Source organism: Anolis sagrei, chromosome 3 (assembly GCF_037176765.1).
Source record: "Anolis sagrei isolate rAnoSag1 chromosome 3, rAnoSag1.mat, whole genome shotgun sequence".
NCBI lineage: Eukaryota > Metazoa > Chordata > Lepidosauria > Squamata > Dactyloidae > Anolis > Anolis sagrei.
In genome coordinates this window covers 58,564,305-58,587,407 of record NC_090023.1, presented here as the reverse complement: position 1 = coordinate 58,587,407, position 23,103 = coordinate 58,564,305, and the positions used below count along the sequence as shown (strand labels likewise).

The 23,103-nt window shown below is 36.3% G+C and overlaps 1 protein-coding gene across 2 annotated transcripts in view; it reads right to left on the bottom strand.

Annotated features, from left to right (window-relative positions):
- Nucleotides 1-23,103, bottom strand: part of ROBO1 (roundabout guidance receptor 1) — a 777,293-nt gene that overhangs the window by 654,306 nt on the left and 99,884 nt on the right. For both annotated transcript variants that reach the window (XM_067466684.1, XM_060770536.2), the window contains exon 2: nt 11,886-12,026. In XM_067466684.1, coding sequence (XP_067322785.1) covers nt 11,886-11,973 — 88 coding nt within the window. In that variant the 5' untranslated portion in view covers nt 11,974-12,026. The remainder of the gene's footprint in view (nt 1-11,885; nt 12,027-23,103) is intronic.

Genomic DNA, 23,103 nt, shown 5'->3' with positions numbered 1-23,103 from the left:
GATATAACCATCGGAAGGTTAAGATCCTAAAAGTGACATAATCAGTGACAGTCATCTATAAATGAATAACCCATCATACCTCAGTTTGTAATCCATGATTTCCATTATCTTTAAGCATTTAAATTAATTGAATTTAAGTATATGGAGTGTTGGATAAAGATCTTTAAAACAATATTTAGCAATATTATGATAGTGCCTCATGCATTGTTGTTGCTTGTACCTTCAAGTCATGATGTTGCCTTTTCCTGAGAGAGTATGACTTGTCCAAAGTCACCCAGTGGGTCAAAATGGCTAAATGGTGATTTGAACCCACCTCTTCAGTTATTGTCCAACACTTGAACCATTACACCAAAATAAATATTTTATTTCAGTTTAATTCTAAAGCGAAATAAACACCAACTCTTCATGAGAGAAACATATTTTTAATTTGCAGAAGAACACATTTGATCCTAATTTATTGTTCTCTTTCTGTCGTTTGGATGTTTATGTCATACAAAATCCAAATGATGTGATGACTAAAAGAAGCACTGTTCTTATCCTGCTTTTCTGACTTAAATACACACAACACAGGTCATTATATTGAAAATACTAGCAATTACAAAAATATAAATGCAAACAAGTTTACAATTTTGTTAATAAGCAATAGCAATGAAGCCTAACTGAATGTCCAAATTATTCTTGAAATACAATTCATTGAGATGAAAGAAAGAGCCTTTTCAATAGCTGTGCACAACTTTGCATGTCTCTCACAAAATAAACTGGCCTTGTGACTTTAGTGACCTTTTCCCATATTGAAATACACGCCTTTTATCATTTTAGACACATTCTTTACTATGGCCATTGTCATATTTGCCTTACAGACTGGATGCATGGATTAGAATGTTCTTTCCTGTTTGGCAAGCAGGAGGAATTCGAGCAATGCATTTAAAAGGCATAATTGTTAACGTCTGAAAAAAAGATGGGGAGACAAAGGAAGTAATTGCAGCAGTTGTACAGTATAGCATGCGTTCTTCTTCTCAGGCTGGACAGCCATCTGTCGGAGTGCCTCAGCTGTGAATACCAGCATGGGCAAGAAAGCTGAACTGTAAGACTCTTGGTGCTCTTTGAACTCTACATTTTTATTATTCATACTTATTTCCCATGCTCAACTGTGTAGGGTGGTTTGCATTATATGCAGAGGCGGCCCTGGGTAATTTTCAATGGTAAGCAAACAGTATTTTGGCGCCCCCCTCCCCAAACAATCACTGATATATATTTTCTGTTTGTCGTGGGAGTTCTGTGTGCCATATTTGGTTCAATTCCATCATTGGTGGAGTTCAGAATGATCTTTGATTGTAGGTGAACTATACATCCCAGTAACTACAACTCGCATATGTCAAGGTCTATTTCCCCCCAAGAGTGCCTCAAGAGCGCCCCTGGGCAAAATCAACTGTACTGCAAATGCTTACTTTGCGTAATGGGTTGAGCCGCCTCTGATTATATGTCCAGGAGTGGATTAAAGCTTTGTGATAACAAAAAGTTATCAAACTACCATATATTCAGTCAGAAAGATAGAATGATATACTGGTCAGAGTGCAGAATCAGGAAACCCAATTTTCCACTCAGTCAGAAAGCTCAGCTAGTGACCTTCAGACATTCAATACTGCTAGCTTAACCTTCACAATAGGCTTGAAACCACATACTACATTCTTAACTCTTAGGGAGATGAATAGGCTGAAAATTCAATAAATAAACAAAAATATCAAAGGAGTTAACAAAGCACTGTAAAATAGCACTTGTATAGTTGTCTAGGTATCATAGATCCATTACGCTATGCAACAAAATTTGTTTTTTTTTCTGTTCCTAGTTTAATTACATGGTACTTACTTTGAAAGTAGATAGAATTACAGAATCACAGAATCAGAGAGTTGGAAGAGACCTCATGGGGCATCCAGTCCAACTCCCTGCCAAGAAACAGGAAAATCGCATTCAAAGCACCCCAACAGATGTTACACTACAGAAACTTCATTCTTGTGGCTGCCACAAACTATGCTGAATTGGTTGGGACTCTATGAGATATTCATTGTAAAACTATAGGAAGATGTCCACGAGTCTATGAAAGAACCAATTAGGAAATGATATTTATAATCCAGGAACAAATATTGTAGTGTTATCTATCCACACTTAGTTTGGGTAAGATCTACATATTGGGTTTTCCCCTTTGGCCAAACCATTTGAAAGATTAAGTGAAGAATCATTTTTTCTAGTTCATCACAATTTCATTTAAAACCAACTATACATCATTTTCACAAACCATAAAAAATTGACTTGTACATGGATCCATTTTAGCTGTTTTCTTTTGGCTTCTTTAGCTTGTATGGCTTCTCCAGAAGGCAAGGACTCAGCCTCCATGTTTTTTTTTTCACTTGATATGGCCCACATGGCTGGCAGGTGCAGCTTCTTCCCTTCTATTCTGGAGCATGTGGTGCATGCTTCCTTTAACCCGTTGCTCACCCCAGACTCCCCTGAAAGGAAGAAAGGAAAAGAGCCCAGGAATGGAAAGGGGAGCCTTGTAAGTTCCCCATTGCCACCAATTGGCTGGATCTTTCCGGATCTTCTGGCTGCCCAGCTAAAAACAGATTTTTCCATTAGCCGATTTCCAGGAGGTTTCCAAAAACAGATCTGGGAACTCAACAAAATTTTCATACCAAAATCCTCCAGCTGAATTGCACAAGCCTAATAAAAATGTCTTGAGATGAGAGGTGTTTTATTGTGCATGGAAGGGGTGTGTTCAAATATTTGTTCTGAGCTGCATTGTCCTATGATTCTGGTGCAGAAGGCTTTTTAAAGACATATCTTCAAAACATTTTAAAGATTGAGTTAACTAATGTGAACCAAATAATAAATGCTTCCATATTTCAAAATTCACATATTGCTTCTTTCTTTTGTACATGTTTATTTCTAATGCCAGTCAGATACAGAGAGAAAAAGTATCTTGCAAATAGTGACTGTGGGGTTTTAGATGTTGCTTGGAAGGTGACTGTTAACATTGATTGGAGGACTTCCAGTAATACAGAGGTTAAATAATTTGAACTAGATATTTAAGTCAGGTTTGACACTGAATGAATACCTTAGTAAGTTGTGCTTAACCTCAAAAGATGCAACCCCTTAAAATATGTGCACAGATTATAGTTATTTGGATTTTCTCATCAATTTATTATTTTGAAGATTATTTTATTACTGTACCTGCAACAGATTTCTTTAAAACAAGTTAGAGCAATAAAATGAATTACTTCTACCCAAAACAAAGAGTTAATTGTGGAACTAAATTTAGGTCCCTGGAAGGAGATTGGTGGTAATACTACTATGAGTTTCATTTTCTAGAAGGCTTGATCATGTACAACAACAACCTGAAAAGGTAAAAGTAAAGGTTTCACCTTGACATTAAGCCTAGTTGTGTCCGACTATGGGAAGTGGTGATTATCTCCATTTCTAAACCGAAGAGCCAGCATTGTCCATGTGGCCGACATGACTGCATGGAGCACCATTACCTTCTAGGCAAAAGTGGTACCTATTGATCTACTCACATTTGCATGTTTTCAAACTGTTAGGTTGGCAAAAGCTGGGGTTAACAGCAGAGGCTCACTCTGCTCCCTGGATTTGAACTGATAACCTTTCAGTCAGCAAATTCAGTAGCTCAGTGGTTTAGCCCACTTTGCCACTGGAATGATCACCTACTACAACAACCTGAAAATTCCCCAAATTCATAATTTTTAGGAATAGCCTAAGAAGTTTCATTAAACAGAACTTAAATGTCTTCCATTTTATTACTGTTTATAAATCCTAAATTTCTAAGTCCATGTTACAATTATTCATTATACTTATTCATTTTTAACAATATGATCAGTCCTCATTAAAATACTAGGAGCCCCCGGTGGCACAGTGGGTTAAAACCCTGTGCCGGCAGGACTGAAGACCAACAGGTCACAGGTTCAAATCCAGGAAGAGGTGGATGAGTTCCCTCTATCAGCTCCAGCTCCTCATGTGGGGACATGAGAGAAGCCTCCCACAAGGATGATAAAAACATCAAATCATCCAGGCGTCCCCTGGGCAACTTCCTTGCAGATGGCCAATTCTCTCACACCAGAAGCGACTTGCTCCTGACACGACAAAAAAAATTAAAATACTTATTTTTCTATTATTTATATACACTAGGAAATCTCCAACCATAAATGATAACTTTTAGACTAAATAGTATTTTTGCTTATTTCAGATTTCTAATTTCTATATAGCCTCTCAGGCTTTGTAGTTCTGGTCTGTCTGTCAAAACAGAGTGAACACAACTCCGTTCTTGTATATGTGTGTGTATGTATGTATGTATGTATGTATGTGTATATAACATCATTAAATCCTACCCCATGGATATTCTTCAAAAAGACAACACAACCACCAAATATCAGGAAAGAAATTGATTGCCAAAAGATTGAAACCCGGTTGTAAATGGTTAACCAGAAGGGTTTTGCAGCACCATTGAGGGAGTCTTTCATCTTCATTGATGCCTGAAACAATGCCTTAAGCAAAGACTAATTAAAGAAAAATAGGTGTTCTTTTTGATTCCTCAAGCAAAGGGGGGGGGGGGTGCGAGGGGCACCTAACACAGTCATTTTGGATTTGTAACATCTGTCTGTGAACACATCTATTTATTTAGCAACCAACTATTAAGAGTAGTAATAGCTGCACCAGATTCAAAATGGCAATAGCTATTTCCTGGGACTAGGTCCCACTGAAGTCAATGGGATATACTTCTCCATAGACATTTAAATCATTGTGCTGTCAGTTGTGCTTAGGGTTGATTGCTCCAATTTAAAAAATCATATGGATCCAGACATTCTTCTTACATAATAGAAGGTTGTGTGCACACATCAGATGAAATACGCTGTTGTATTAACAGGTCTTACTACTCATCTACTACATATCACACCTACATGAACAGAACAGGAGTGGACATATGAATTACAATATGAAGTCAGAAGAGTATGGTCATAGGAACAGTAGAGAGAGTGGAAGAAAATGGCAGTAGCACAGAAATAAAGGTGGCTGTATCGACACACCTGTCTAAAACACAGATGAGTGAAACAAAGTGGCCCCACAATTCTTGTGGACAAAAAAGAGAGTGTTTTGCAGAAATCTACTTGCTAGTGTAATTGCAGCAGCTGGACTATCTAACCCCTATCAGTCATAATCTGGAATAGTGCCACTTTCTATTAGCCAGGTAATAGGGGAGCTGAAATTATTTATACGAGCTCATGTGAACCACTCTGTTTGCTCCAATGCATTCTGATGACTTAATTAGATAGTCAGTGTAACACATGTGGCTTTTCAGTCAGGTTCATCACAAAAGGCCAGTTCATCAAAGCAGGAGAGTTGTATACTATAGAGCTAGATTAGAAATACGGATTTCTTCATTACATACCCTACAGCTGACTGTGCTTCTTGGTTTGTCACCATCTATTCAGACCTAATAAAACCTCGTGCTGGATGAACTAGGGCTAATAAAGAGACCTTGAATTCAAGTACAGCTGGCAATCTTTTCTTTATTAAGACCTGGCAGTATACATAGTGAGAGCATCTACAAGGCAGGGCACGTGGGGTGGTTTCTTATTCTCTGTCTCCCAGTCCATTAATATCTGCCTTTTTTCGGGCATGACATTTTGGCTGATAGGATTTTCCAACCCTTTGTTATTCTCACAAAAAGGCAAAGAATAAACAAAGGTCAACTCTTAGAGCTGGTGAAAATGAAACATACAAAGGGCTTAGACAATTTCTCCATGTCAATCAAAATAAAAAGGAAAGAGGAAAAAAGTATGATGATTGACAACCTGTCTACTGAAAGAATTACCTTATAAATGCAGAAAGCTTTCCGTTTAAAGATATTGTTTCTAGTTTCTTTCTTTCCAGAGTTAACTGCCTAAAGCATTGATGGCAATTGATTTCTCCAGATATCATCAATGGAACTTCCTTCCAAATGTGAAGAGTTTAAGAATATAATTGACAAGAGCAGCAATGAGTGAAGAAAAAGGCCCTTCAGTGTTTCTTAGCAATATTTACAAAAGGGTATACAGTGATTGGCACATGTCATGGAGTTATCATACTTAACTTCTAATAAATAAAACTGTAGTTTGACATTTATCTTGCACTTTCTGACTTATGATAGTATGAAAGAGTGATTTTCCCAGCCACAGCTTAATATAACATACAGCAAACACACATAAACGGCATAAATGACATATGATGTTTGCTTGAGATAGCTTGCTCCAAGACTACACTTTATTATGATGGAATACATTATAAAGCTGTCAAATGTAAGAAGCAATGCAGTAAATTAAACAGACAATAATTATTAAGGAATGTTTGATAATATTCTGTTTACTTGGTAGTTGAAAAAATTATAGCTATAATAAATATTTAACAAGTTAATGCAAACAAATGCCTCCAGTGCAAATTGCTACAGGTATATAACAGTTCCTAACAGATTTCTTGCTTGTTCTCATAGTCTGCAAAAACCAATGAAATTTTGAATCACATTCCCAGCAGACGATTCATTCCCCTTCTGAATTGGTTTACCATGTCTCTACCGAGTGTCATAGATTAAACTGAGAATCTTTATCATACCTGAATGCTTTCAACTTATTTCATTTATTAATTTACTCATGGTGGCAAAACCAGCACCTATATAATGCCAAAATACAAAGTTAGAAAGTCTCAGAAGGTGTGAATTTAATGCAACAATAATGCGATATAGCCAAAAAAGAGGACTACAAAGCTGTTTACACAACAGCACATCCTGCTTTCTTTTGAGGAACCCTGCAGGCTCTTGAAAGGCATATTGGGAAGAAATAGATAACTTCCTGAATAATGGACTGTGTTATAGGCATCAACAATAGAAACAAAAAACTGGAAAAAACGGAACAGCCATACCCTGAGTATTCCAGTATTCAATGTTATTGCCTATTAAATGCTCAGTATGTTTCTTGTTTTTAAAGATATCCATCAAGAAAACTAGAGATTGTCTCCTTAATTACAGTAATATCCTATTCTTTTAGAACTTACATTGTGAAATTAGAATGAATATTAAGTATCTGTAAGGTAAAGGTAAAGGTTTCTCTTGACATTAAGTCTAGTCATGTCCAACTCTGTGTGGTGATGCTCATCTCCATTTCAAAGTTGAAGAGCCATGCGGCCAGCATGACTGCATGGAGTGTCATTACCTTCCCGCAGAAGTGGTACCTATTGATCTACTCACATTTACATGTTTTGAAACTGCTAGGTTGGCAGAAGCTGGGGCTAACAGTGGGAGCTCAACCTGCTCCCTGGATTCGAACCGCCAACCTTTTGGTCAGCAAGTTCAGTAGCTCATTGGTTTAACCCACTGCACCACCAGGGGGCCTCTTAAATATCGACACCAACCTTTAATATACAAATTCTTTTAAAAAGAGGAAAACTATTTAGATTTTAAAAGTATAAAACAGCACAATCTGGTATTGTGGAAATATTTCCTATTTTGAAGAAGTAGGGAAACACTTAAATAAAGCAGCAGTCAAAATGAAAGTCTTATAATAGATTTACTAAAGAGAACCTCTTTGGACTTTATTGCACAAAACTGTTACTCCACGGCAGTTGTGGCACATGTTGGCATAAGCACTCTCGCTATCACAAAATCAATGCATGAGCACTTTAATACATTATCTGATTTGCATGTATTTACAGAAATTAGAAATGGCTACATCACAAGCACTTTACTGTATTTCTTTAGATGAATCTAATCTAGTTGTGTGCGTGTTTTTGCAGAATAGTTTAAAACCTAGGGTAGTCATATATATATATATATATATATATATAGAGAGAGAGAGAGAGAGAGAGAGAGAGAGGCACTGACATAACACCGTTTGAATGGTTCAACTACTGCATATTTCTGACCTACTTCTGCACATCCAGAGCCAATTTTGACTTGTGACTCTCAAATGGAACCCTGTTGTTCAACACTTTCCTATTAGGATCCAGAATTGAAAGAACAAAAGATTCAAAATTGGCACTGAGCAAAAGCAGCTGAATTGACACTTGTATCTATGCAATTAAAATACCACAACTTTAATTGCTAAAACTACATCTATGCAATTAAAATACTACAATTAATGTAAGTATGATTATCATTTCACAGCTCTTTTCTATGGTATTATGAAACTTAGTAAATACATATTATTTTTAAAGATAATGGCTAATCTACTTCAATTATAATTTTATTATGTTATCTTATTAAAACTGACTTTAACTAGTCATTAGAAACTATTGCTTTATTAATATTCAGAAAATGTAAGGCACAACTGTGAAGAGGTGCTAGGCTGATAGCTTCAAGGCAGCCAAGTGAAGCTGTGAAGAGGGTATTCAAGGTAATAAAATGCATCAAAATGCAGATGCTTGTCTCTGGAAAGATTCTGAGCATTTCATGACCATTTAATGTAGTTTTAAAAACAGGTTTTGAATAAAGTGCTTTGGCTGTGCAGTGATTACATAGGAAATCCTGGAACCAGTTTGAGACCCAAAACCACAAGAACACTGATGCATATTTTATTTCACAAACCTCTATGGGAATTTGTTGTCTGGCCACTGCAGTTTGAAGCTAGCATTGAACTGCATTAAATGGTCAGTGTAGATATGGCCTCAGACAGGGTTTAAACTGTATGCTGGCATAGACAGGATTTTGAACTAATTTTGAACTGAGACAGAGGTTTGGATTTGAGAAAGAAGCAAACATGATTCATAGCTTTTGTGAGCTTGAAGAACATGTTCAAGTTTAATATATTTTTCTACTATGTTCGATAATCTTACTGACATGAAAAAACCCTTATCTTTGGCTGTCTGTCAAGCTTGAATTGGCATTAGGCCAAGCGTACCAAACTAAAGAATCCACACAACAATGTAGCACAAGTCTACATTTAAAGGGATCACTTGAGGCCCAATAACCCAATTCAGCAAGGCAATAATTGGAGGAACAAGGCCAGAGTGAATGGCAGAAGTAGCAGGGATTGGAGATTTGGGGCCATTCAGGGCAATCTGTCACAACAACTCTAAAACTAAAATAAAACAACTTTCATTTTCCATTAGTTCAGCATAAATAAAAAAATCTATATTTTTAGACTTATTCTATGTAAGGAAAGCAAAATAAATGCAATGTCTGTATTTTAATTCAACTCTACAATAATAATAGTAATATAGATCCCTTTTCCCCATCACCAGCTGGACAGAAACAGGGTGTGATGGCTGGCCAGGAAAAGTAATTTCTTGGTAGAAGTCTGACATTTCTCATGCTAATTATATAACAAGGGACAGCATCAAGATGCCACCTGTGATTTTATGCTGGAGCTAATTTAATGGCAAGAGCAATACAAAGAAAACAGACTCTGAACAGAATTCTGGATATATGGCAAGAGCACGGTAGCTATTCTTGTATGAACAATTATGGAACAATTATAGCTAAAATAGTCTTGAAATTATTTTTAGGGCAAAATTGTAATGAATGTTGTTACGATGTTATTGGTAGGGTGCTTTTCCTCAAAGGTTGCTTAATCAATAGATTTGAATGTCAATTAGGCACACTGTTTCCAAGTCTGAAATGCACATTGGGAAAGCCTACTTGGCTGTTTCCCCTTAAACTAAGCATACTATTTTGTTTGAATGTTAATGTCATGGTTCTGATGTCAGTTCTCTTGATAGTGGTACCAGCAAAAGACAGTAGGACTAGCACTGAAAATGGTTTTGGCAGGCTCCACGATCTATGAACCTGATTAAAATCAGCGACATTTGTTTCCATATAGGATCAAGTTTTTAATTATGCATTTCCCTTGAAACATTGAAACAGTAACCAGTCCTACAATAGATGTAGATATCAACTCCATCTTAATATCCTCTTATGCAACACTACTGAAAGTTACACATAGCATAAAAACTATACTCCACTGTAATTACTGCATCATTACATGGGTTGTGCTCACAATGTCCTTTTTGCTTAAATTAGTTTGTGTGTAAAAAAAGAAATAGATATAAAGTTGCTATAAAAATATAAATTTTTAGAATCTGATAGAAGAAATTTTGTCTCTAAGAACGTTCTGGTGCGAGAAACCATTATCGAGAGAGATAGAGAAAACTGAAAGGAAGATTTGAATATGTCACTGCAGAGTAATAATGTTATCAGCAAATTAAACTCTGTTAGATTTGAACTCAATGGATTTATCCTTCCTCCCTTTGATGTATAATTAGCACATCACAGCTAGCAAGTGTATTGTCACATATGACTACTGTTGTGAAATGGCTCACTCTCCCCCCCCCCCCGAATATTGCATATATTTTGTTTACTGAGATATGTCATAAATTCATTGCTTCTACTATTGCAGTAGTCTTCAAAGAAGCAATCGTGCCATTATGTTAGAGTATGTTAGAGTAAAAAAAAAAAAGAGGGAGAGAGGGGGAAAAGAACACATTTGGCAGTACCCCCAGGATTAAGCATTTTTTTAAATTTTAGCATGAACATTCATGGATATAAACCCACTTTTTCAGCTTTAATGCAGTGGTTATTAAGGCCTCGGGTATAAAGCATATTTCTACAGTAGTGAGAATGGGAGAGAATGTAATAAAAAGCAGAAAGAATGTGAGAAAATCCACATCTTGGATCCTATTACATCCCATCTGATTCCCATAACTATATAAATATGCTTTGTATCTAAGGCCTTAATATCATTCTATACTGCATTTGAAGTAATGGGTTTATATCCCTGAAAGCTCTTGCTAAAATAATAATCAAATAGTCTTAATGTGCAGCCACATACCTAATTTCTCCCCCCGCCCCTTTCTCCTTTTTGTTTCCTACAATGTGGCTCCATCTGCACCTGCAATTGACAACTATACTCCCATACATCCGACAAAGGGGCTTCTACTCTATGAATATTTATGTCACAATAAATATGCCTCATATGCCACAAGACTGCTGTTTATGCCATTATTTCTGTGTACTATCATGTTTCATTGTGCAACCTGTAGAAAAACTGATCATAAATATAAATTTCTCTTCAACAGACACTTAGTTCTATTTCACTCACCTGACCTCATTTATTACTGAGTCGGCTATTCATGATTGACTGTGAAAAGGGTATGAATAGAAAATCATTCAATACTGCTTGAATCTTGAACTCTTACAGTTCTTCAAAATCTATCTTCTCCAGTTTGGAACCTTCATGCTTTATATTACCATACATATAGAAGGTGTACAGAGATATAGTTTAAATAAATAGATATTTCCAAGTAAACTTGGCTGAAGGAAATTTTGAACATATATCTCATTTCCTGTTTTTTGGAAGTAAATTTGCATTGGGTTTTTTCTTTTGTACTATTGTCTTAATGTGGCTATGCATTGTTTCTGGCTATTGTCATAGTCTTAATGTGAAACACTCACTGTGGGGAGAGGGGGCGAGATATAAATAAAGCATTATTATTATTATTATTATTATTTCAGTAAACCTTCTCTAAAATTCATAACTAATTGTGACTATAAAATGATTGGTTAAACAACACGCTGAGACCAAAAGGTTATGTCTCACATATTATTAATGCATCTTGTTTATAAATTATTTATTATGTTTGCACTTTCCCTTTTTTAGAACTAGTAATATATAGCGCTCACATCCATATATCCATGGGTAGCAACACAACACTGTCAATGTAAAATGGAGAAAATTCAATAAATCATAATCATCAGAGTATCTTTCTCATAGAAAGTGAGAGACATTTGCACCAACAACATGTATATTATACAACACACAAAAATATAGCAACATTTTGGATATATTAAATTCTACCTGAAATAAGCTGACCCAGTAACTGATGAATCGGGGACAGGCTGAGTACAGCTACCACGACAGTAAAAGAATAATGTTTCCATTTCATGTTGCTTCTGTTCTTGCATCACACCAGTCCAACAGCACTTTTAGAAGTATTATCTGTAACAATATCATGGGAAAAGAAAATTTAGTAATAGTTTACACAATTGATAGGGATGGAAGATAGGACATTACTGGTTCCTGAACTTCTGTCCTAAAAAGGTTAGAACAGCTACCTCATTGCAGTCTTTCCATTAGCAAGTAAATAAATACTTCTTCATTCAGGCAGAGTTTTGAAATCTGAAATAGTTTCCCCCTTCCCATGACTCTCTAATTTTCTATATCTATCTATCTATCTATCTATCTATCTATCTATCTATCTATCGATCTATACCACAATAAGTAGTGTTCTGCCCCCAGAGCTAACTTTTGGGTGCCCAATTCTCAGTGGGAACAGAGTTAGAAACTCACATTAAAAAGGTGTAACAATAAAAAATAATGATAAGAAAGATCAGTACCTTAACTCCTCCCAGGGTGGTGTTTAAACGAAAACTTTAAAGGAACAGATGGGATTTAACTAATGTTCTTTTGATTGCGTCTGAGTTTCCTAAACTTTAATTTTTAGTTTCTTTAATCTTAAACTGGAATTTCTTAAACAGGAGACATGGAACTGGCAAAGTAAAGTTTTCCCCTGACATTAAAAGTCTAGTTGTGTCTGACTCTGGGGGATGGTGCTCATCTTCTTTTCTAAGATGACGAGCTGATGTTGTCCATAGATGCCTCCAAGGTCATGTGGCTGGCATGACCACATGGAGCACCATTACCTTCCCACTGAATTGATACCTATTGATCTACTCACATTTGCATGTTTTCAAACTGCTTGGTTGGCAGAAGCTGGGCCTAATAGCAGGAGCTCACCTGCTCCCCGAATTCGAACCGCTGACCTTTTGGTCAGAAAGTTCTACAGCTCAGCAATTTAGCCCACTGTGCCACCAGGGGGCCATCCTGGCACCCTTACTAACTAAAAATAGCTGCAAAGGGCTAAAGGCTGCAATCTCTGCCTCTGGGGGGGGGGGGTGGGGTGGGTTCTGATACTGTTCCAGTATACGGGGGGGGGGGGGGAGGCTACTAGGTGGTGCTCCGCTCCCTCCTGTCCTTAAAAAAAATATGTTAAAACCAGGCTGTGAGACCAAGCCTTTGGGGCAATGCAATGAGGCAATAATAGGAAACCTACTCTGTTGACCGGAGCCAGGATGGTGCCTTGAGATGGTTTTAAACAGCTGATTTTAAAGTAGATATACCGGTAAGTGATTTTAATGTTTATGTATATTTAGAGTTTTATGTCCCAGCACTGAATGTTTGCTGTGTATATGTTGTGCTCCACCCTGAGTCCCCTGCAGGGTGAGAAGGGTGGAATATAAATGTTTTAAATAAATAAATAATAGTGCATTTTATGGGGTTGGAGGGATGGTTGAAGGAGTAAAATAAGTGAGAACAGGAAAAATGGTTTTCCTCCTACAACTCCCCTCCTGTAAAATGGACTGCCTTTTCTCTCTAGCACCCACTAGTGGCCTCCACACAAATAATGGAACAGTACCAAGGTTCTTAAAGGGACAGGGCTAATTAAAATTCCTCTCCACAGAAAACTATACAGAAAATAATTGAACCTATTTTAACTAAGGGAATAACTGAGGCTTGGCAAAGAAAACAATAAAAGCTTCTGTGGGGCATGACTAGTATCATTGATCAATTTGTAAAGTCAGTAATTTTCCAATACATCACTTATGGCACCAGTACAACCATTAAAACTAACCTCCTCTGTTTCCTCACCTAAAAACAGTAAACATAAAATAAATAGAAACTGCTTTTAAAGTAAGCATTTTACTGTATTTTTATCATTTCAACAGTGTGTTCTAAATTCCTCTTAAAAGATACTGCAAATTGCATTTTAAAGTTGATCTGTTGTAAGTTTTAAATGTATTGCATTTTAATTTCTAATTGATCTTAAGTTTCAGTTTTGTGGAATTATACATATCACTCCCCCTTAATGCTAATCCTACATAGAGTAGACATGCTTAATCTAATAGAACTTTAAAAAACTAATTAAGAACCTACTAATTATGAGCATCAGCTCAAAAAAGACAGCTATGCAAGAAGGAATTACTATGTCAAACAACCTTTTCAAGGCCTATGTAATTTTGAAAAACATATTTACATGCCTTCAAAAGAGTTCATCATAATGGTCTCAAAAATATCATTCAACAAAGAATTTTACTGTAAGGAAACAGCTAACAACAGTAACAAAACCCTGTCTTGACAGCTGCCTGTTCTGGTTTTAGGCAGTAAGGTCAGACATGGCAGGTTTTCCTTTTAGGTTACCAGCCAACCATGTTTATTTTTCCTGTAAAAAGCTAAAGGTTTGGTTTTATTAAAAGTCAGCAATATCCTTTTCATGTAGTGGGCTGCATCAGATTCATTTGTGCTACTCTTGATGTTCCAGTAGTTATGTTGCTCTTTTGTACAGAGAGAGCCAAGTTAGATAAATGCTACAAAGGGAGCTTGAACACTCTGCTGCCCCTGTTTCTTTTCAGGTCTCCTTTGTCCAATCAGACATTTATTTCAAACAAACCTTCAGAATGGACAAAACATCTGGGCTGTTAGTCCAACTTCCTGACCTTTCTGAATCTACTGAGTGATGTCTCTAACCCAGCAATGTGTATTAAAAATCAATTTAATCAGAAGTCAGTAATTCTAGATACCTGAGTTCTCAGATATCTTTAGTTAACGTGGAGCCCCATTAGGAAGAAGAAATTTCTTCAGGTACTATAAGCTAGCCCTTATACACTTTTAAAGGTCAAATCCAGAAATGCTGATTGTGCCTGGAGACAGTAGAAGCCTGCACAATACTTTGATTGTTGACATGATCTTTTCACTTTAACTAACTAGCCCTTGTTGGCTGACTGCTATGTTCTCAACTTCAAAGCAGTTCTGCAATGCATCCAGAGATTATCAAGATGTGTATTACCATATGTTGGCCTGATTCTTTCAGTTTCCTGTTTCCAAATATACAAATACATGCTATTTTCTTTTCAGAACCCATTTTTCTTGCAGGTATCCATACAACAAATGGTATAGTGCCATGCTCCCATACAGACCTCTACTATTTTCTCTAAATTAAACCTCCCTTAGTTAGAATGGTTCAGTCTTTTTATTGTATAGTTTATGGGTGGTTAACACTCTTTCCCTTTAAGAGCCTCATAGCCAGTTCCATCAGCTTCCTTGGAGCCAATCATTTGCAAGAAGGTGTTACAGGACTAAAGAGGCAAAACACACTGCACTTAGAATTGGTGCTACACACTAAAGAAACAGGTGTATGGAAAACAAGAAAGAAAGGACACAGAAGAAGGCAAAAGTAATCAAGAACAATCACTTCTGGGTAAAGGCAAGATGGAGGCTGCAGCAGGTCCCTGAAGCTTCCTGGGCATCGGGGCCTGAACCTTCCCCACAAGGTGAAGAGTCTCTAAGTCTCCCCAACTTCGACAGGGAAGAGGTCAGGTTGTCAGCTAACCTTGCAGAGGGGTACTCCTGGTGGCAGGGGGGGCTTCACCCAACCCTCACATGAGGCCCTCGAAGAGGTAGCGACCTTGGGAGGAGGATACACAATGCAGAAGCACAGCGTACAAGCCTACCGCCTTCATTTTTTACCAAAAAGATCCAAATAAGAAGAAAACCTAAGAAAGATAAAGGAAGCAGAGAGAAGTAACGCTACTGAAGAAAACATATACTTTAAACTTAACAGTTAACACAAAGAACTGAAGCTTACTGCTTGCAGATACTCCGACAAGAGGAGGGGCACTGGAGCCACGTGAGTTGCCAGAAGAAAACTTGCAAGCATTATAGGAAGACACTGTAAAAGATAAAGTAAAGGCAAAAAAAAAAAAAACCTGGAAAGAAGCAAGAAGCCAAGAAGTAAAAGGGTGCTGTAAAGCACACGGGCAAAAGAAGAGGGAGGAATATCCTACTCTACAGAAGAAGATAAGACAAATAAATCAGCGAGTAGCTACTCGCCACATCTCCAAGGAAAGCGAGAGTGGATGAGTAATGTAAGAGATAAACTTGCAAGACAGTCAAGGCCCAGGAATAAAGGAGAAGATAGAAAGGGTGGTAAGAATGATCCTGGCAGCAAAAGCCAAGAAGTGGTGTAGAAAAGGAAGAAGGAAAGGCAGCCGTAATCGGATTATAGAAATCTAAGACTCAGGATACACATTACAACAATAAGGTAACACCCTTTGTATAAATATAGTTTGTTACATCATTGTAAAAATTGATAACAATTGACAATAATATACTGGACAATTAGCTCTATTTTATCTGTTGTACTATATACATTCAATTGTTAAGGCCCCGGCCTTTGAGTTCAAATTTATATTGATAATTAACAGAAATTTAAGTGTAATTAATGGGAACATTGTTCTGGGAAGTTTTGACATATTGAGATATTGATAAATCAGCACAAATAACATAAACAAGTATAGATTAACTTACTGAATTTAATGAATTAAAATTGATAAGAAATAATTATGGTATACTCTACTCTTACGGAAGCCGCAAACAACACTCATATCTCTGATCCAAAACCACCCTAATTAGGGGGAAAAAGAAGAACAGAATTATATATATATAATTCCTCCTCTCTCTCTCTCTCTCTCTATATATATATATATATATAGAGAGAGAGAGAGAGAGGAGAAATTCATGACACAAAACCCAGTCAAAACACAGACAGCAAGAAGGCACTCTATACAAGGGGAACCTTCATTAAAAGACCTGTTGGCCGAACTGCACAAAATTCAAGAATCACAAGGAAAGCTACAGGATTCACATGATAAGCTGCAAGAAAAGATGGAAAGAATGATTAAGGAAGAAATGGGCAAAATGAGAGAAGAATTAAAAGAGGAGATTTCCTCAGTCAAGAAAGAGATTAGCACAATGCAGAAAGAAATAAACAAGAACAAAAAAGAGAATTCAACATCTAAGAAATCCCAAGAAAAAATGAATAAGAAATTGGACAAACTGGAAGATCTATGTGAAAAATTAAATAAACAACAAGAACTAATAGAGATAAAAAAAACCTGACTACCTGCTGAGATTCAGGAATATCGAAGAAAAAGAGCAGGATGATCTAAGAAGCATAATAACTGAGATAGCTGCTAAAATCTTAGACATATCTCTGGAGGAGATGGACCAGAATATTGACCAATTATATAGAGTTCACACTAACTATGCAAAGAAAAACAAAACTGCCCGAGATATTGTGGTACATTTTACAAAAAAAAAAAAAAGACTAAGAGACCAAATCCTGAAGAACAATGCAAAGGAGCCTACAATATACAAGCGAAAGAAAGTGGCTATCATAAAGGAAGTCCTGGCCCTAGTTATGAGTAGGAGAAAACAATATTACTTCCCAACTGATGAACTAAAAAAAATCAAATAAAATTCAGATGGGAAAGAACTGAGGGGGTAATGATGACCTTTAAGGAAGAAAAGTACTGGATCACTTCAGTGGAGAAGGAGAAAGCATTTCACCAGAAAATTTAAAAAGAATGTGATCCGGGAAAAGGACAACTGAAAAATGAGACAGGACCCAAGAAGACGTCTGACTCCGAAGAAGAGGAAATGAAGTTGGCAAGATCTCTAATGCCAATAAAGACCAAAAAAGGAGATAAAAGACCAAGACAAGTCTCACCAGAAGATTATGGCAAACAATACAACCAAACAAAGACGACAAAGGACTTAATTGATCTGGAGCAAAGAGATGGCAATGAAGATAGTATCTAACAATGTCAATGGAATAAATGCCCCCAATAAAAGGAAACTGATATTTAACGAATTAAAGAGCTTAAAGTGTGATATATCAGTTCTACAAGAAACACATATTAGACAAAAACACACAGGACATCTGGAAAATAAACAGCTAGGTAAATTTTTCCAATCTTCTGCTCCAGAAAAAAAAGAAGGGTTGCTATTTACATAAAGGAAAAATTGAAACTAGAACTAGCTTTTAAAGACAATGATGGGAGAATGGTAGGGATAAATTTAGATTAAATGAACAAAGCACAGTTATATGTAATATATATGCCCCCACAGGGGCCAAATCCGCCTTTATAAATCTCCTGAAGATGAAAATATCAGAACAAACATATGATAACTTAATAATCTTGGGAAATTTTAATGGGGTTATTGACAGCAAGATTGACAGAACTAAGAAAAAAATAAGAGGGGAAAACTCAAAAGGGGGCAAACTCTTGCAAAAGTTCTTACAACTCCAAAAAGAATTTTTTTACAGGACATCTAGAGACTTAAAAACCCTAGGGAGAAAGACTACTCTTATTACTCAGAAAGACATCAGTCATGGTCCCGCTATTAGATATGTGTTGGGTTTCGAAATCACTGACTACTAAAACAAAAAAATGTTAAAATCCTACCAAAAGTGAACACAGACCATTGCCCTTTAAAGATAGAAATAATAAATTGTATCAGAAATAGGAGGTGGAAACTAAATGAATCTTTACTCCAATCAGAAGAAGATATAAACATAATAAGAATATTCTAAAAGAATATTTCAAAAACAATTCAAACAAAGGTACAAAGACAAAAATAGTGTAGAAGGCCAGCAAGGCAGACAAGCGTGGCCATTTCATTAAACAGAGTGCCATTAAAAAGAAAAAAGAAATGAAGAACAAAAAAGATTGGAAGAGAAACTAAAAGCAAAAGAAGACCAATTAAAACTAAGACCAAGTGACAGGAAAACTAAATTAGAGATTGAACTAATTAAGGAAGAAATTAACACGGCTCAGATAGGGCAAATGGCCAGAAGTCTTAAATATCTGAAAGCACATTATTTCACAAATGCTAATAAACCAGGGAGATTCCTAGTGAAGAAATTGGTAAAACAAAGACAACAACAGCATATAATACAAATAATAGAATAAGGAAAGAATTATACAAGGGAAAAAGACATTGCTATGCAATTATGGGAATTTTATAAGAAACTATATAAAAGTGACCAGGTGAAAAAGGAAGATATAACAAAATTCATCTTGAAATAAAAAATGCAGAAAATCACGGATCTAGAAAGAGAATTTTTAAACATTCCAAGAAGAAGGGGAAGAAGGGGTAAAAAAAATGTCAAACTAGCAAACAACAAGGCCCTGGGGCCAGATGGATTAACAACACAATATTATAAGGTATTTAAAGAAGAATTATGTGTACATTTGATGGAGGTGATGAACAATATCCTGACAGGATCTGGCTTACCAAAAACATGGCAAGAAGCATACATAACACTAATTTATAAAGACAACACAGATCCCATCAGGCTGAAAAACTACCGACCCATCTCACTGCTGAACAGCGACTATAAGATGTTCGCTAGTATCCTTACAGGAAGAATGAAAAGATTATTGAATAACAGAACCAAAGAAGATCAGAGTGGGTTTTTACCAAATAGACAAATGTGTGATAACATAAGAATGATCTTAGATACTATAGAATACTATGGGAAAAAAAAACCCCGCAGCTAGAAGTAGGGTTACTTTTCCTTGATGCCGAAAAGGCCTTTGACAATACCAACTGGGAGTTTTTGTCATATATACTGAAAGAAATAGACATTGATTATCATTTCTTGAATGCAATAGCAGCCATTTGTACCAAACAATCTGCCAAAATAAAAAAAATAGACATACAAAAAGAGTTAGAATTTTGACTTGTTATTGCTTGATTAAATTTCTTTATTCACTGTTCACCTATACACACCCAATCTGTTCCTCGTGAGGTTAAGGAGCCTTCAAGAGTTGGCTCCGGGAACAGAACAGTATAGCACAGAACAGTTAACAACAACCCTAATGTTATTGTTATCTGAAACTTAGAATGGAGAGCTCCAAGGAGTTTTAGAAATTCTTCTTAATTCTTCAATTTCAACTGCTTAGATGTACTAAAATTTCTAGCCTACAACTATTAAGAAAATAATTCTCTATTGACTATTGTAACACTCAATATAATAAGTTAAAGTTATAATAGTAAAATAACTTTATTTTTATATCCTGCTACCATCTCCCTGGGGGGACTTGGAGTGGCTTACACATGGGACAGAATGTCCACAAGACATAAAAGCAAAAAAACCCCAAAAACATAAAAACAACATAAATTAAAATAAAAGCATCATAAAATACAATCCAGATAAAACACACTAACATTAAAGAGTATAAAATACAGGGTTAGTCAAAATGCATAGGCCAATAAGCCATTCAATTGAATGGCTTATTGGCCTATGCATTTTGACTAACCCTGTAGATTGCAGTTGAAGCCCCATCAGTCCAGATTCAACAAAAACCAATGACCAGGATTAATAGCATGGACATGACCAAACTATAAAGAGCTGGGCAAGAGATAGTGCAAACACTGTACATTGGCCAGGGAAGTGGATGAAGTGCAAAACAGAGTACTATCTGGTGACCTAGGGACTGGGCCTATATCACTAGGGGCTAATGAATTCTAAAGGTACAGTCTTCTGTTTCCAGACATTAGAATTTGACCTATGTTGATACAATAATAAAAAATATTGTTATAGCCAGGAATATTAAAAGAATTGACAGAAGCAATCTCAGAACCACTTGCAGTAATTTTTGAAAACAGGAGAAGTTGCAACAGAGTAGAAGGGAAACATTTTTTCCATCTTCCAAAAGGAAGGAAAAATGAGGACCCAAACACCTGGTTAGCCTAACATCAATACCAAGAAAGTTTCTAGACCATATAATTAAACAGACAATCTGAAATACTTAAAACGGAATCCCATACTCACAATAAATCAACATGGGCTTCTCAAAAACATGCCAGACCAGTCATTATCTTCTCTCTTTCTCATTCATTTTCATAGTTACCAGCTTAGTAGATGAAGGAAATACATTGGATACAGCATATCTTAATATTATTAAAACCTTTCATAAAAATCCCCATAATATTCTTTTAAATGAGCTAGTAAATTGAGGGCTAGACAATGCAACTTTTCACCCTAAAGAATACTATCTTGTAGGGTACCTGTGGATTCTATCCTGTGCTACTCAGCGTTTTTATCAATGTCTTGGATGATGGAATAGAGAACAAATTTGCAGATGACAGCATATTAGGAGGGGTAGCGAATACTCCAGAAAACAGAATCAGAACTCAAAATTACCTTAACCAACTAGAGAGTTGGGTTAAAACTAACAAAATTAATTTCAACAGGGAGAAATGTAAGGTGCTACATTTAGGAAGAAAAAAATGAAAAGTACATACATAGAGTGGGTGATACTTGGCTTGAAAAGAGTACATGCGAAATTATTAGGCCGCAAACTGAACATGAGTCAACAGTGACTCATGAAGTGGAAGATGCGGCAGCTTGAAAATCCACTGAAATTCTAGGATGCATCAACAGAAGTTAGGAATTGTGGGAGATGCAGTCCAAAACATCTGGAGGAGCAGAGTTTGAGAAACACTGGTCTAGATCAAGAAAGTAACAATACGACTCTATTCTGCAACTAGAATACTGTATCCTGTTTGGGGCACTACAATTTAAGAAGGATATGAATAGTTGGAATGTGTCTAGAGGAGGCTGACAAATAGTAAAAGGCTGAAAGATATGCAGTATGAGGAATAGTTTAGTCTGAAGAAGTGAAGGCTAAAAGGTAACATAAGAATGTTTAAATACACTATTTTAAAAAGTGTCAAACTGAAGGTGAAGGCAGATTGTTTTCTGCTACTCCAGAGGCTAGAGATGCATCTACAATGTTGTATTAATGTAGTTCGACATCACTTTAACGGCCACAGCTTGATTCTATGTAATCTTGGAATCTGTACTTTGGTGAGTAATCAGTAGTGCATGGTAAAGGTCTTATAAAATTGCAGCTCCTGTAATTTCATATCATTGAGCCATGGCAGCTAAAGTGTGTCAAACTGCATTAATTCTACAGTGTAGATACACTCTAAGTCACGGAAGAAAGGATCCAAACTTCAGAAAAATAGATTCTATCTAAACATTAGGAAGAACATCCTGACGGCAAAAGCTGTTTGATAGTGGAATGCACTGGATTGGAGTGTGGTGGAGTTTCTGTCTTTGGAGATTTTTGGACAGAGGTTGGATGGCTCTTATTGAGAGTGCTTTAGTTGTGTATTCCTGCATGGTAGGGTTGGAATGGTTAGTCACAGGAGTCTCTTCCAGTTCTATGATTCTATTCTAATTACTAAAATAAGATAACTAAAACAGGTACAAATGAAGGTGGCATATTCCTTCCTACTTAATGTAGCATATAATGAATCCCTTTGGGGAGATAGGGTGGTATAAAAATAAATTATTATTATTATTATTATTATTATTATTATTTAATATGCTGTGAATCTGTCTATCCTAATGTCCTCTTAACTGGAATCTCTTGGTTTGCTTTACAAAATTCAAAATGTACTCATGACAGAAAGTTGAACACTTGTGTTAGCTGCTTGCTTCCCTTTTGTTCAATGCAATCAAGGTAACAATCAATACTGCAAGCCCAGTTACTTAGCAACAATGGCTACCTACCTTTTTTGACTCCCCTGCTCTTCATTATACAGTAATATTTGCACAAGGAGAATTTTCACCTATTGGCAATGCATCTGATAACAACTGGGAGGCAGGAAAGGAAAGAGCTCTCATAGTGAGAACTACTCTTAACTAGGTTCTCTTATACTATATTTTATCCCACTAATCTGAAGTGCAGACATGAAAGAGATTTGAGCCTGAAGAGTTACCTATAAGGCATATAAAGAAACACCTGTTCTTCTGCTGCAGCTGTAATAATTAAGAAATCAATGGCAAATTAAAAGTGCTCAAACCCAAGGGGACAAATAGCACGGTACTCAATACAGGGAAAGCATTTAATCAATATCAGCCTTTCCGGCTTCTCTTAACTTAGTGTTATCTCGGTTACAAAAAAAAACTATAGAGGAGTACAGAACTATCAAGCCAAGTAAATATGATCATCACAGTGTGTTTATTTTTATAGCTAGGCACTACAGGGCACAGAACAAGAGTTCCATTCTGTTCCCATGTGTGATGCACTATTTACTACTGCAGGTCAGAAAGGTGCCTGGTTAAAGCTTCAAAGTGACATTTTCCCTGACTGTTGAC